This window comes from Oncorhynchus keta, chromosome 14, assembly GCF_023373465.1.
Source record: "Oncorhynchus keta strain PuntledgeMale-10-30-2019 chromosome 14, Oket_V2, whole genome shotgun sequence".
In the NCBI taxonomy this organism is placed as follows: domain Eukaryota; kingdom Metazoa; phylum Chordata; class Actinopteri; order Salmoniformes; family Salmonidae; genus Oncorhynchus; species Oncorhynchus keta.
The window spans coordinates 45,800,933-45,814,431 of NC_068434.1; the positions used below are offsets into that span (position 1 = coordinate 45,800,933).

General features: G+C 42.2%; 2 protein-coding genes across 2 annotated transcripts in view; one reads left to right on the forward strand and one right to left on the reverse strand.

The window, feature by feature from the left end:
* Positions 1-6,220, forward strand: part of LOC118393514 (collagen alpha-1(XXVII) chain B) — a 135,963-nt gene extending 129,743 nt beyond the window's left edge. Inside the window, exons 51-60 of the mRNA XM_052461826.1 lie at positions 1,503-1,565; positions 1,757-1,810; positions 1,923-1,958; positions 2,350-2,403; positions 2,533-2,556; positions 2,669-2,734; positions 3,030-3,201; positions 3,530-3,639; positions 3,861-4,079; positions 5,844-6,220. Coding sequence (XP_052317786.1) covers positions 1,503-1,565; positions 1,757-1,810; positions 1,923-1,958; positions 2,350-2,403; positions 2,533-2,556; positions 2,669-2,734; positions 3,030-3,201; positions 3,530-3,639; positions 3,861-4,079; positions 5,844-5,990 — 945 coding nt within the window. The 3' untranslated portion in view covers positions 5,991-6,220. The remainder of the gene's footprint in view (positions 1-1,502; positions 1,566-1,756; positions 1,811-1,922; positions 1,959-2,349; positions 2,404-2,532; positions 2,557-2,668; positions 2,735-3,029; positions 3,202-3,529; positions 3,640-3,860; positions 4,080-5,843) is intronic.
* Positions 6,221-6,899: 679 nt separating this feature from the next.
* zgc:101858 (uncharacterized protein LOC449555 homolog) lies at positions 6,900-13,147 on the reverse strand. The gene is made up of 8 exons (XM_035786250.1): positions 13,015-13,147; positions 12,669-12,839; positions 9,638-9,816; positions 9,238-9,331; positions 8,898-8,967; positions 8,748-8,784; positions 8,585-8,648; positions 6,900-8,329 (listed from the first exon to the last, which is right to left on the reverse strand). The coding sequence occupies exons 1-8, from the start codon at positions 13,036-13,038 to the stop codon at positions 8,171-8,173; spliced, it is 798 nt and encodes a 265-aa protein (XP_035642143.1). The 5' UTR covers positions 13,039-13,147; the 3' UTR covers positions 6,900-8,170.
* Between the last annotated feature and the right edge of the window lie 352 nt (positions 13,148-13,499).

The window sequence follows — 13,499 nt, forward strand, 5'->3', positions numbered from 1 at the left end:
CAGTCAGGGAGAATTGAAAATTCCAAAAACAATTAATTTAGCAGTATTAATTGTTTTATGTTTGAGCAAAAGAACCAAAACTGGATAACATGGCAAAATGCATAGAATTGCAGGAAACTAGCTTTAAAACTGTAAAATGTTATCTCAACGCCATGTCACATTATATTGAATCGCAAGAAATTAGCTTTAAAACTGCAACATTTTCTCTCAGTTGCATGGCAAAATGTGTCGAGTTGGAAGCAGTTAGCTTTTAAACTGCAAAACAAATTCTCAGCTCCAGAGAGAAATTTGTAGAATTGCAGGAAATTAGCATAAAATTTCGTAATTTTCTCTGCAGCGCCAATAAAATGTTCTTTCAAATGTAGCCACGCAACGGCCGACCACGCTCATTGCCACGCCTCCTACCACGCCCCCTGCCACACCCACCACCTAAAAAATCCTGCAATGGTGAATGAATGAAACACAGCAAACACATCTTGCTCTTGAATTAATACTTGCATAACCATTTCAAAAAGTTAAATGTCTCTAGTGAAGGACCCTCTCCTTCTTAGTTGGCCAAAAATATGGTTCTGATAATACAACGCGAAAAAGCATAACCCATTTTCAGTGGTAAATCAGAGATTGGCTGGAGATTATTAGAGAGCTTGAGAGGAATTTAAAGCCTCAAACGGTTTGGTAGCATTTTTGTTTTTGCCCTGAAAGGGATAAATCAGAATTAAAGACTGCTGCATTTGGACAGAAGAACGGTCCACAATAAATTAAACGCACCCACGCATAACGTCACTTAACATGCCATAACTTTTGTTACTCTGCTACTCTGTAGTGATATTGCTCTGCAGGTGCTGGCCAGCTGAGAAAACAGAGACGTTAGCAGGCTTTACTGAACTTTTAGGCAGTAATTTAGTGTGTTGTATGACTGCCAGTGCTCCACTTGGAGATTTTCCTAGTGTTTCAGTTTGATATACAGTGTACGCACAGTCACACAACAGAGGATGATAAACAGATGATACACCCATATGGTGCAACCTTCCACTCATTTGGCCCATATCGTCATACTTCACATTCAGTGTGCATTATCAACATGTATGTTTGTCAACACATGTATTTGTATCCAACAAGTTCTCAGTCTCATGTCAGAATTTGACGTTAATCCATGTTCTTCAAACATCAACTTTCAAAGTTGTTCCAAAGTGAAGTGTTTAAGGTTAAGTTTAGGCATTAACTCTGAATGGTTAAGGTAAGAGTTCAGGTTTGTGATAAGCTTAAAACAAAAATATCAAAAACATATTTTTATCGCTGGATTCGAACTTGCAACCTTTGGAATCGGAAGACAGATGCTTCCCCGTCCACAACACCCTAGCAAAATCGAAACATGCTTGAAGGTAAAAGCGCTCACTGTTGCCTCTAGTGGCCATTTCCAACATCTCCTGACATCCTCAGACATGGATGGACGTTGAATACTGACTTGTATAACGAGTGACCTGGCTGTTGTATCTCCATAGGGACCTCCAGGAGATCTCGGCCCAGCCGGGATACAAGGACCAAAAGGGCCACATGGATTGATGGTAAGAAGAGAAAAGAAAAAAGTGGACATTATGATCCTGAGTTTTTACCTGTACAGGGAAAACTCTGGGCTGTAGCTGTAACTACAAAGGCATTTTTTCCCCCTGGTTAGGCCAGGTAAAAATGATTCTCTGCCTAGTCAGATATCTACCTATACTTCTACTTTATCACTATGGTTTTTCTCTCTCTCCAGGGCAATGTTGGTGCCATAGGTCCAGTTGGTATCATCGGACCCAGTGGTAGTCCAGTATGTACATCATTAAATCTCATACCTTCTGATATGCAACACATGTTAACCCTCTCTCTTATTTGGCAATAATGGAGGGATTTCCCCTCTTTCTTTTCTCTCTCCCCATCAGGGACCCCATGGTGACAAAGGGAGTCGAGGGGAGACGGTGCGTGTCCATATCTTTGATGAATCCGATCCCCTATAGACCCAGGTTGCGTCTGAAATTGCACTCTATTCCCTATATAGTGGGTACCATTTCGGACACAACCCATTGCTTAGTGTGGAGAGCACACTACTTAAAGTACATTTAGCTTCGACGCCCAAAGCCCTTTCCCTTTCCCTTAGTCCTCCCTCCTCTGTTGTGGAATAATTTCAGACGGTGAGAGATGACTGCTGGGCTGCTGCTTGATGCTGCTTTTGCTTCTCCTGGAAAAGGAGTTTAAATGATGAAATCCACGATATTGATTGGTCAAGACCAGTCCCCAGTTGGAGTGTTATTGTCTAGTGTATTGGGGGTTTATTAATCGAATTGTGTTTCTGTTTCTTTTCATAAACAGGGGGTGCAAGGACCAAGGGGCCTTCCTGGTCCACGTGGACCACCCGGGCCCCCAGTAAGTCCTTTGTGTTATTTATGTTACTCTGTGGCAGTGTTAACCTAATTTTAATATGAATTATTTTGTATACTGTACTATGACTGCACAATACATTAAAACCCACTTTCTATTTCCTTTGGTTTCTAGGGTCTTCCTGGTTCTCTGACATTTGTAAGTCTGCTTTACCCTTATGTTAAAACTTGACTGTGTCAGGAAGGATGAAGAGGCGTGAAAGTAAGTGTTCCAGGGTGGTCTTACTGTGTCATTTTGTCATCTCTTCCAGAGAAAGGAGGCTATTGGAGCTGCTTTCCAAGTCATTATTGATTCGCATGCTGCACTGAGGTCAGAGGTGAGTACTCTGTGAGATGATCCCTTGGGAATTCATCAATGTGGCCAGAGGATAATTGTGTGTGTTAATGTCGGTGTGTGAAATGTGGTGCACATCAAACATGGTGCCCGTTATATGGAGTTAGATGTACAAAACTGAAGTAAGTCTCTTACAAAACAATGATTATGGGCTACTGTAGGCTCCCCATATGTTGACTTTGTCTTCATACATTTTAGCACATTATCATGTGTCTGCCTTATACAGAGGCAATTTATCTCCTATTGGTGCTGTGATCGTTGTCCTCATTCCATTCTAGAGTTACCATGTCATGGACCTGCCCATGTTGGACCACCAGGGTACAGAGATCTTCAAGACCCTCCACTACCTCAGCACACTGATCCAGAGCCTGAAGAACCCGCTAGGCACCCACGACAACCCAGCACGCATCTGCCGAGACCTCAAGGACTGTGAACAGAGGATGAACGATGGTAAGGAAGTTGGAACTAATGTCAACTGAAAGACATGAAAAGCTGTGACATTATTTCCACATAAAAATATAAGGTTAATTTATTCAGTTACTAGGTCCTAGGGCCAATAGTTTAACCTGCACGTGACCCTGGGCTCATATGTGCTATAACTACGGCATAAACAATACGTCTATATACCTGACGAAGCTAGTGACACCTCTTCCAAAAGCACTACATCCTTGCCATAGCCCCTCAGAACTCAGCTGTCAATATGTGTCCACTCTGGTGAAATTACACTACTCCTGTATCCAAAATCCCTTTTCACCCAGTTTATTTTCCCTCCCTTAAGGCACTTACTGGGTCGACCCAAATCTCGGCTGCTCGGCTGACACAATCGAAGTGACGTGTAACTTCAGCAGCGGCGGCCAGACCTGTCTGAAACCCATCACAGTATCCAAGGTCAGCATCAACCTCTATTGCTCTCACTATCTGGCTCATTTGAATTTCCTGTCTTTTGTGGCTTTTTGACAAGCCCTAACCTTTAAGTTCAAATAGGATTTTGGGGGATTTAGTCATCTCGGCACCTAGAACCAAATCTTGCATGCCTGCTGGTGTTTCGTCTCTCACAAGAGACTACGGATGGAATTGTAACGGTAGTTGACGTTTGTCTCTGTCTGCAGCTGGAGATTGGTGTAGGTCGCATCCAAATTAACTTCCTCCACCTCCTGAGCTCTGAGGCAGTGCAACACGTCACCATCCACTGCCTGAACGTCCCTGTGTGGGCCAACAGTTCCTCCCTGGAGCCCTCCCCCACCGCTGTGCGCTTCAAGGCTTGGAGTGGAGACATGATCCAGGCTGGAGGACTCTTAGAGCCCCACGTTGTGAGGGATGACTGCTGGGTATGTTGACCAGTCAAAGATTGCTATGCAACACGTTGCATAAATGTGCCAGTATACCATGTAATAAGGATACTCTATTATTACTTATCTAACCAGAATGTAATTACCCAGTTGTACAGTGCCTTCAGAAATTATTCATACCCTTTTACTTATTTCACAATTTGTTGTGTTACAGCCTGAATAAAATAAAATAAAAATGTCTCACCCATCTACACACAACACCCCATGATGACAAAGTGAAATCATGTTTTTTTTGCCATTTTTATAAAATGTTTTGAAAATATCTCATTTATAGAAGTATTTCCATTCCCGAGTCAATACTTTGTAGAAGCAGCTTTGGCACCGATTAGACCTAAGTGTTTCTGGGTAAATCTCTATAAGCTTTCCACACCTGGATTGTGCAACATTTGCCCATTATTATTTTCAGAAATGTTAAGCTCTGTCAAATTGGTTGTTGGTCATTGTTAGACACCAATTTTCAGGTCTTACCATAGATTTTCAAGTAGATTTTAGTCAAAACTGTAACTCAGCCACTCAGGAACATTCACTGTCTTCTTGGTAAGCAACTCCAGTGTATATTTGGCCTTGTGCTTTAGGTTATTGTCCCACTGAAAGTGAATTAATCTGTGTCTGGTGGAAAGCAGTTTGAACCAGGTTTTCCTCTAGGATTTTGCCTGTGCTTAGCTGTATTTTGTTTAATTTTCATCCTGAAAAACTCACCAGTCCTTAATGATTACAAGCACACCTGTAACATGATACAGCCATCACTGTGCTTGAAAATATGGAGAGTGGTACTCAGTAATGTGTTGAATTTGCTATATTTTTTACAGTATTACTTTAGCGCCTTGTTGCAAACAGGATGTATGCCTTGGAATATTTGTTTTGTCAGGCTTCCTTCTTTTCACTCTGTCAATTACATTAGTATAATGTAGTAACTATAATGTTGTTGATCCATCAGTTTACTCCTGTCACAGCCATTCAACTCTGTAACTGCTTTAAAGTGACCATTGGCCTCATAGTGAAATCCTTGAGCGGTTTCTCTCCTCTCCGGCAACTGCGTTAGGAAGGACGCCTGTATTATTTCTGTAACTGGATGTATTGATACACCATCCAAAGTGTAACTAATAATAACTTCACCACGCTCAAAGGAATGGACAATGACTGTTTTTTTTTTTACCCATCTACCAACCCTTCTTTCTGAGGCATTGGGGAAACAACCCTGGTCTTTGTGGTTGAATCTGTGTTTGAAATTCACTGCTTGAATGAGGGACCTTACAGATAATTGTGCGTGTGTGTGTGGGGTACAGAGATGAGGTAGACATTCAAAAATATTTTTAAACACCATTTCACACAGAGTGAGTCTGTGCAACTTGTGACTTGTTAAGCACATTTTTACTCCTGAACTTATTTAGGCTTGCCATAACAAAGGGGTTGAATACTTATTGACTCAAGATATTTCAGCATTTCATTTTCTATTAATTTGTAAAACATTTTAAAAAACACAATTCCACTTTGAAATGGTGACAAATCTGAATTAAATCCATTTTAAATTAAGGCTGTAACAAAATTCTGAAAAAGTCCAGGGATGCGACTGAATACTCTCAGAAGGCACTTTATTTCATATCAATCTGCAAATAGTGCAAAGCATGACCAAATACTGTTCAGCCTCTGCATTTTGTTTTATACTCCGTGCTTCAATATTCAAATTGTTTTGTTCTCTTATCTCAAAGATTTTCTAACCAGCAGAATTTGCTTTTCTTTCAGATCAAAGATGGCCGCTGGCACCAGACCCATTTCATCTTCCAGACCCAGGACCCCAACTTACTCCCCATCCTGAATGTGTATAACCTACCAGCCACAGAGCCTGGCTCACACTACCACCTAGAGGTGGGCCCTGTGTGCTTCCTATAGAGGCCTGTTGTTATAGAAGCCCAAAATACATTACATACACAGCCTCCTCATAGGAGTGACTTAAGGGGGATGGTGGAGGTTAGGAGGGGCTCCCTGTCCCCATATACTGGGGCTCATCAGGAGATGCAGGGCAGGTCAGGTCCCTTACCCTGCAGCATATGCTCGGACTGCAGAAACAGAAAGGGGGCACCATTGAGGGACTGACCAGGAGAAACTGCAGAGATACAATGAGGAGAAGATATTAAGCTTTGGCTTCTTTCAGGGACTTGTTTTACTGTTGCACAGTATGAGCCCTGAATGCCAGAGTGAGAGAAAATAATATGACAATCTCTCTTCTGACATCACACTTGGACAACATTTTTAAATTATTCCTTTTCATGGTCTGCACTCAACATGTAATGAAAGATGTATAAAGTAATAGGGAACGATTATACATGTATTAGCATGTTATGCAGTACATCTTGTTAAATGTCACACATATACATATTATTTATACATGTTACATGTATATCTTAATATAAAAGTGCAATAGACATCTCGTTCTGCAACTTTTCAAAGCAATTCAGGTTTACAGTGATCTCAAAACATTGGATATAATAGTATCATAACATTCAGGTGTAGGAATAGTTCCTATCATACATCCACAGGTGTATGCTTTCCAGCCATCTTCTCCTGCCTAGTCTGCAGATGAGGTATGAATATACTTGTACTTGTGACTTGGTGCAGAAGAAATGCCCACCAGGCTATGAAAAACTATTGCATTCACACACACAAACATGTCTGATGTGCGTTTCCCTAGTCAAGTGAATTGAAGCTTGTAAGAGAGAGTGGATCCAGAAGAGTGTCAGTCTGTCTACCTCTCATCGAGCTATGGTGCTTTCAACTGAGAAACAGAGATGACACCTGATACCTGGTGCTAAAATAATTAACCGACTCCCGTGGTGGGTCTTGTTTAATCTTGACAGAATATATCTACATGCCTTTTATACTTCAGAAGGGAATATTTTTTTATACATTACGAATGCAAGTCATTTAAAAAAAATCAAATTCACTTTTCAAGCTAACAAAACAGCGTTTTCCCCCTGCATCATCATTGTATCCCCTTTGTCTGAGTCTGAAGCTATTATTGAAGATTTAGGTCTTGTTTTTATTACTTGTTGAATGTATATAATTATGCAAAGCTTTTTGTTGTATACAGTTGATCCCAACATGCTAATTTATGTTATTTAATGTCCATGGGTTTTGCGACTTTGTCATCTATTACACTTCCCATCATCAGAGCATTTGTTATTTTGCATACATTTGGGGCTTCATGGATTTCGTTATCTTTTTTCTTCTTCAAAACTGTACTGTATTTGGACCGTTTAATGCTTCTACACTTACTGTTTTACACCTTATTGTTGACCATGTTTGTGATACTCTACAGACCAACCAACCATGAACTCAGAATACCTCTCATCACACCAACCATAAACTCAGAATACCTCTCATCACACAACTCAGAGCCCTCCATTTGCATTTATTTCATTACTTTAAAACATCTGAGTCAGACAGCAGATTTTTGTTTTAGGTTAAGGGATAGATGTTAGTGGTTATAATGCTCATTCATTCATCTTTGCAGATCCTCTGTCTGCTTCAAAATATTGCAGCTTCTAGTTTTCACTTTCCTTTTCTTCAACATTCAGGTGTTCAATAAATATTTGAAACCCAAGAAGACCATTGTGTTTTAACATTTTAAATTTTTAGCTACAAAGACACCTTGAACGGAGTTAGTTTTCAATAAAAGTTGTCAATAAAATATTGAATTCATTATTGTCATAGTGCATACACCGAGGCTTTTTGTTGTTGTAAAATAGCTAATGTATTATTTCAACTGAAATATGAAAAGTTTTCCCTTTTTAAAGTGTAAAACTTCTTACACTTCACATCTTCACCACGAGGGCACTCATGTACCAGTTTGAAACCCAATCTCCCATCTAAGCGTACAGTCATCTAATTGAACACAGAAGAATTAAAGGATCTTGACATGATTTCACTTTTATAGCATACTAGGGCATACTATACATTTCATTATATTCTGTCTGTCTAGACTCAAAATATATATTTTTTTAAATGACACAAACCAAGGGAGACAGTTCAGGTTTGTATCGGCTGCCAGTCAATGATCATGTCACAGGATATTATCTTGGACACATGGCGTGGCGCCCCCCATCCACAGGTAGGTTGACCCCGGTAATGAAGGTGGCAGCATCTGACGCCAGGAAGGCTATGGCATGGGCCACCTCCTCCACCTCACCTGGTCTCCCCAGGGCGTGGGTCTGCTTACACTTCTCAAGGAACTGAAGGGGGAGGAGAGAGGAACATGGAGAGAAAGAGAGACGGGGTAGGAGAGAGCAAGTGAGTGCGTTCGGAGAGACAGAAAGATATTGCATTATAACTAGGTGACTGACAACATTCTCTGTCATATAGTAAGCCATGAGCTCTCTAAACATTGACATTTTACAATATACAGTACATACATTTTGGAACGCCATCCAGTGAACACAACCTTGTAAAACAATGTGTTTAGGTCCCTGTATAACATAGTAGGTTACCTGAGCATACTGCTCCTCATCCAGGCCTGCTCTCCTGTGGACATCTGTTATGATCACACCAGGACTTAAAGGGGAAAGACAACAGAGAGAGAGAGAGAGATCAATATGGTCGTAATAACTACATAACAAATAATAATTAAGTATCAAGACAGACTTGACATACCAGACAGAGTTCACTCGCACCTGCTTCGACGCTAGCTCTGGGAGAAATATGAGTCGTATGAGTATCTCCTTTATTTTCACCCACTAATAATAATACATATTACAGAAAATAGAATGAAAAGTGAATGGGAGAAAAACAAGTCATTCTTACCAAGTGCTATGCATCGTGTGAATTGGTCAATAGCGGACTTGGACATACAATAGGCAAGGACACCTGGGAACTAGAAACAAATGTACAATTGTGTGCATCAGAAATCATACTGGAATAGTGTCACAGGTGGGATCTGAAGCTCAGTCTCCTGTTTGGGAATCCAACATCTTAACCATAAGGCTAGGAGTACATTTCCATTTCGGGCAGGTGACACGGATTATTATTATTTTTTGTCAGAGGCAGGGCTACCTCATCAAGAGAGCATGAGCCTGACTTACCTCCGCTACAAAAGAATGACAAAGAAACATACACAAACACCCGACGGTCTGGTAATACTCACTGATCGTTGCCCGTTGACACTGGACACATTGACAATAGAACCCTTAGTCCTGATGAGGTGGGGCACACACAGCTGAGTCAGATGGTACACTGATCTATGGAATAACAAAAACATTCAGAAAGAAAGGGGGTGCATACATTCTACGGGGTGGTCCCGGGAGTCAAGCGCCAGAGATGTTAGTGTCTGAAAAATACTGACATGATCTTCTCGTACATGATTTTGCATGACAATGCACTGCAATTAATAAAACACAGAACATAGATTTCAGGCTTCATCTAATGAAAGCTTCTTTTTTAGTTTGTGGTGCCCTAGATATGTGATTCAAGGCCCTATGTTACATATAATCTTCAGTCTATCATGAAGTCTATTCTTCAGGGTATTATAGGTCCGCTAATCCTACCTGACGTTGACGTTCATGACCTTGTCATACTGAGCCAGGTCACCGGTCTCAATGCTGCCCATGGCCAGAATGCCAGCGCTATTGATCAGCACATCCAGCCGGCCAAAGTGGGCAATGGTCAGTTCCACTGTCTTCTTTACGGTGTCCTCGTTGGTCAGGTCCCCTGGTACAAGCAAGGGCTGGTGGGCAGCAATGGATAGATCATGTTACTCATTCATCACTTTTGTTAGTGTGGTACTGTCATAATACAGATATTGTAATTAGGGGGGTTTGATATAGCTCGCCAAGGGAACTAGTGGGCGGATTTTACCAAGGTAAAGACAGTTTCAGGTTGGATATTTGACGGATATTCACGCTTCCAAACCTCAATAGCTTTCAAACCACTAGAGCCACAGGCTCCAAATAAGTGACATGATGTTGTAAAAATTGCGCACAACATTGCACAGGTCTTATTTTCACAATTTGGACATTTATTAGCATTGCAAAGCAAATTAATGTGGAAATGTGAGCAGCATTTTGTATTCCTAATTTAATTAGTTAGGCAGCGTAAAAAGTACAACTTTTTTTTTTTTTTTTACATTTGAATTTCAATAGCTCCTTGGACATGTGACCTACTGGACTCAAACAAGGTTCAGAATGTCCACTGACTACCCTCCTATATTGCACACCCTTTAGTTTGTCCATTGTCATTTCACATGTTTTTACATACATTTTGTAAACTTCAGAATTTCAATAGCTCCTTGGTCATGTGACCTAGTGACTTCAAACAAGGTTCAGAATGTCAAAACAGTGGGCCTGAACATTGCACACCCTTTTGTTTGTCCATTTTCATCTCACACGATTTTACATTAATGTGCCTGCTCTGCCCCCCTGAAGGACTGTGTCACTTACACACCTATTCACTTGGGCCTTCCTGACCTCCCAGCAGACCCCCATTGACCTGGTGACTCCTGGCCTCTAGGCTTACACTCCCTGCCCACCTTCTCCCTGGGCCTGAGAGTGTATAGCTTATTCCCTGGAACTACAGACCTCCAGACCTACTCTCCCTACCCGGTCAACACCCCTCTCCCTTGGCCTTAGAATATAGCTTACTCCCTGGAATTGCTAAGATGTCTATTGTCCCGCTGTCAGGAACCACGTGCACCTGGTAACCCGAAACAGGCTCTTGGCACCTGGTAATTTGAAACAGGCTCTGTGCTCCTGGTAACCCACCCAAGTCCCCACTCCAACCTCCATGGCCTGAGTCCGGCCGCCCCTGCATGGAATCTGAGTGCCCCCCCGCCTTGATGGAGGCCTCCTTGTGCACCTGGTAACCTGCCCCCTTTTATCCACTCAGAGACGAAGTCCCCAACCCAACCTCCACAGCCTGAGTGCTGCCCCCAGTCCGAGTCCGGCCGCTCCTGCTCAGACTGAGTGCCCCCCACCTTGGGGGAGGCCTCCTCGTGTAACTGGTAACCTTTTGACTTCCACAGCGAGTCCCAACCTGACTCACAGTCCCACCAGAGGACGGGCGACCACCACCTAGCCCCCAACCTATCCAGAGCCCCATGTCAATGTCTTATGCCTTCTACCCACCTGCCTGGGCTCTCTCACACTCTGTGTCTGGCCCTTCTCCGTGGACCTGGTAAACCTTAAGTAAAGGAGGAGGATGGTGGAGGAAGATACCTTCCGTCCCCGACAAATGCTTGGATCGAGGGCTGACTTTCAATAGATCACAGCGAGTAAGCTGCTCTGCTACGTATTAAACCCTGACCCAGAATCAGGTCGTCTATGAGTGATCAATGATTGGTGAATTCTGATTCACAATGATAGGAAGAGCCGACATCGAAGGATCGAAAAGCCACATCACTATAAAAGCTAGGCCGCCACAAGCCAGTTATCACTGTGTTAACATTTGATCCCTCCTGCTTAAAAGCCAAAAATTCAGAAGGATCGTGAGGCCCCGATTTCACGGTCTGTATTCATACTGAAAGTCAAGATCAAGCGAGCTTTAGCCCTTCTTCTCCACGGGAAGTTTATGTCCTCCCTAAGCTCGCCTTAGGACACCTGCATTACTGTTTGACAGGTGCACCTCCCCAGTCAAACTCCCCACCTGCCAGAGGCTGTTCACCTTGGAGACCTGCTGCGGATATGGGTACGGCCTGGCGTAAGATTTACACACTCTCCCCTGGATTTTCAAGGGCCAGGGAGAGCTCACCGGACGGCACCGAAACCGCAACGCTTTCCAGGGCTTGGGCCCCTCTCTCGGGGCGAACCTATTCCAGGGAACCCTGCACGTCACAAATAAAAGAGAACTCTCCCCGGGGCTCCGCCAGCTTCTCAGGGATCGGTCGCGTTACCTCACTGGATGCCTAGCGGCGCCCGTTTCCACCAGTCTGTTGACATTCTGAAAGTAGTTTGGGTCCAGTAGGTCAAATGAACAAAGAGCTATTGAATTACAAAGTTCATGTAAAATTATGTGAGATGAAAATGGACAAACTTAAAGGGTGTGAAATGTGTACCACTGAGTGTACATTCTGAACCTTGTTTGTAGTCAGTAGGTCACATGACCAAGGAACTATTGAAATGTTACATTTGGAAAAATTAGTTTAAATCGTGTGAGATGAAAAAGGTGTACAATACAGAAGGGTAGTCAATGGACATTCTGAACCTTGTTTGAGGTCAGGACAATTGAAATTCAAAAACGCAAATAAATCATTTAAAATAGTGCGAGACGTAAATCCACCAAAACAAAGTGTTAGCTAGAACCCGTTTTTAAAGTTTTAGGAGCAATGGCTATGTTAACTGCTGTTCGTGGACGTAAGGAAAGCTACAGGCGAATATCCAACCGGAGTCTATACCTCGGTGCGGATTTTGCACATTTTGATTTAGACCATTCCACTATAGTGACAACTCACCCACCTGGGCAGAAGGACTGAATGTAGAACGTTATAGTTAGCTACTCTGTAACAAATACTACACCATGTCAGCGTAAATGATCTGTTACTTTGTATCAACATGACAATGACATGAATTGCACACTGGACTGTACCTCCGCAGCACCCAGGTCCGTGCACTGTTTTGCTATGTTGGTGAGGTTTTCCACGTCGCGCCCGTTCAATGCGAGCAAGGCACCAAGTTTAGCGAACATGATGCTTGTCCCTGCCCCGATGCCCGAGCTGGCACCTGTGATCAAAGTCACTTTGTCTTTCAAAGATGATACCTAAAGAGACAAAAAAAGAGAATGTAAACAAAAACATTAAGGTCCTGTGAAGATTCCATTTCGATATGCTGCTTGCGGCGAGTTTACAACAGATGTAAGCAAACAGATAAGGCAATAGGCAGCGTTTGACAGTGTGCTAATCTAACATGAGCATGCACAAATAAGTCTGACTCACCTTAAATCCTTCCCCTGAAGCCATAACGGCTTTTAAATGACTACAACCAGGTTTAAATCTGTAAAATCGGTCAAGTTCACTCGCGGCAGTGTTAAGCAACTCCGTCCCAAGTTATTTACGCGATTTTCTGACGTCATCAAAATGAGACAGAAATAAATGGCAGAATGTAGTTTTCTTGATGGATTTCACAAATCATGATGGAAAAATTAAAACACACACTTTATTATAAATACTTTATTTGGAACAAAATGTAAAACACAAGTAATATTTCAAACCAAAATAATATTATTGGACTAACAGAGCTACAAGCATTGATTTAACGAATGTGCTTAGAATCATAGCGTGTGTGTTGGCCCAATAGCAGACCTCTAGCTCAAAACATAGAAGCTAAAAACTGATTTTCATAGTTTCTTGTTCATTCTCCAATCAGAACGTTCTACTGATTATGGATGTAGCTTCGGGCGCGGGATATGTACGATTTGATT

Excerpts from the sequence above, each read along its gene's own strand:
- zgc:101858 (XM_035786250.1), bottom strand. The coding sequence starts at position 13,038 with ATGGCTTCAGGGGAAGGATTTAAG. Across the intron at positions 8,968-9,237 it reads GTGTCAACGGGCAACGATCA|TTCCCAGGTGTCCTTGCCTA; the intron begins GTGAGTATTACC and ends ATTTGTTTCTAG. Across the intron at positions 8,649-8,747 it reads GTGCGAGTGAACTCTGTCTG|TCCTGGTGTGATCATAACAG; the intron begins GTATGTCAAGTC and ends TTCCCCTTTAAG.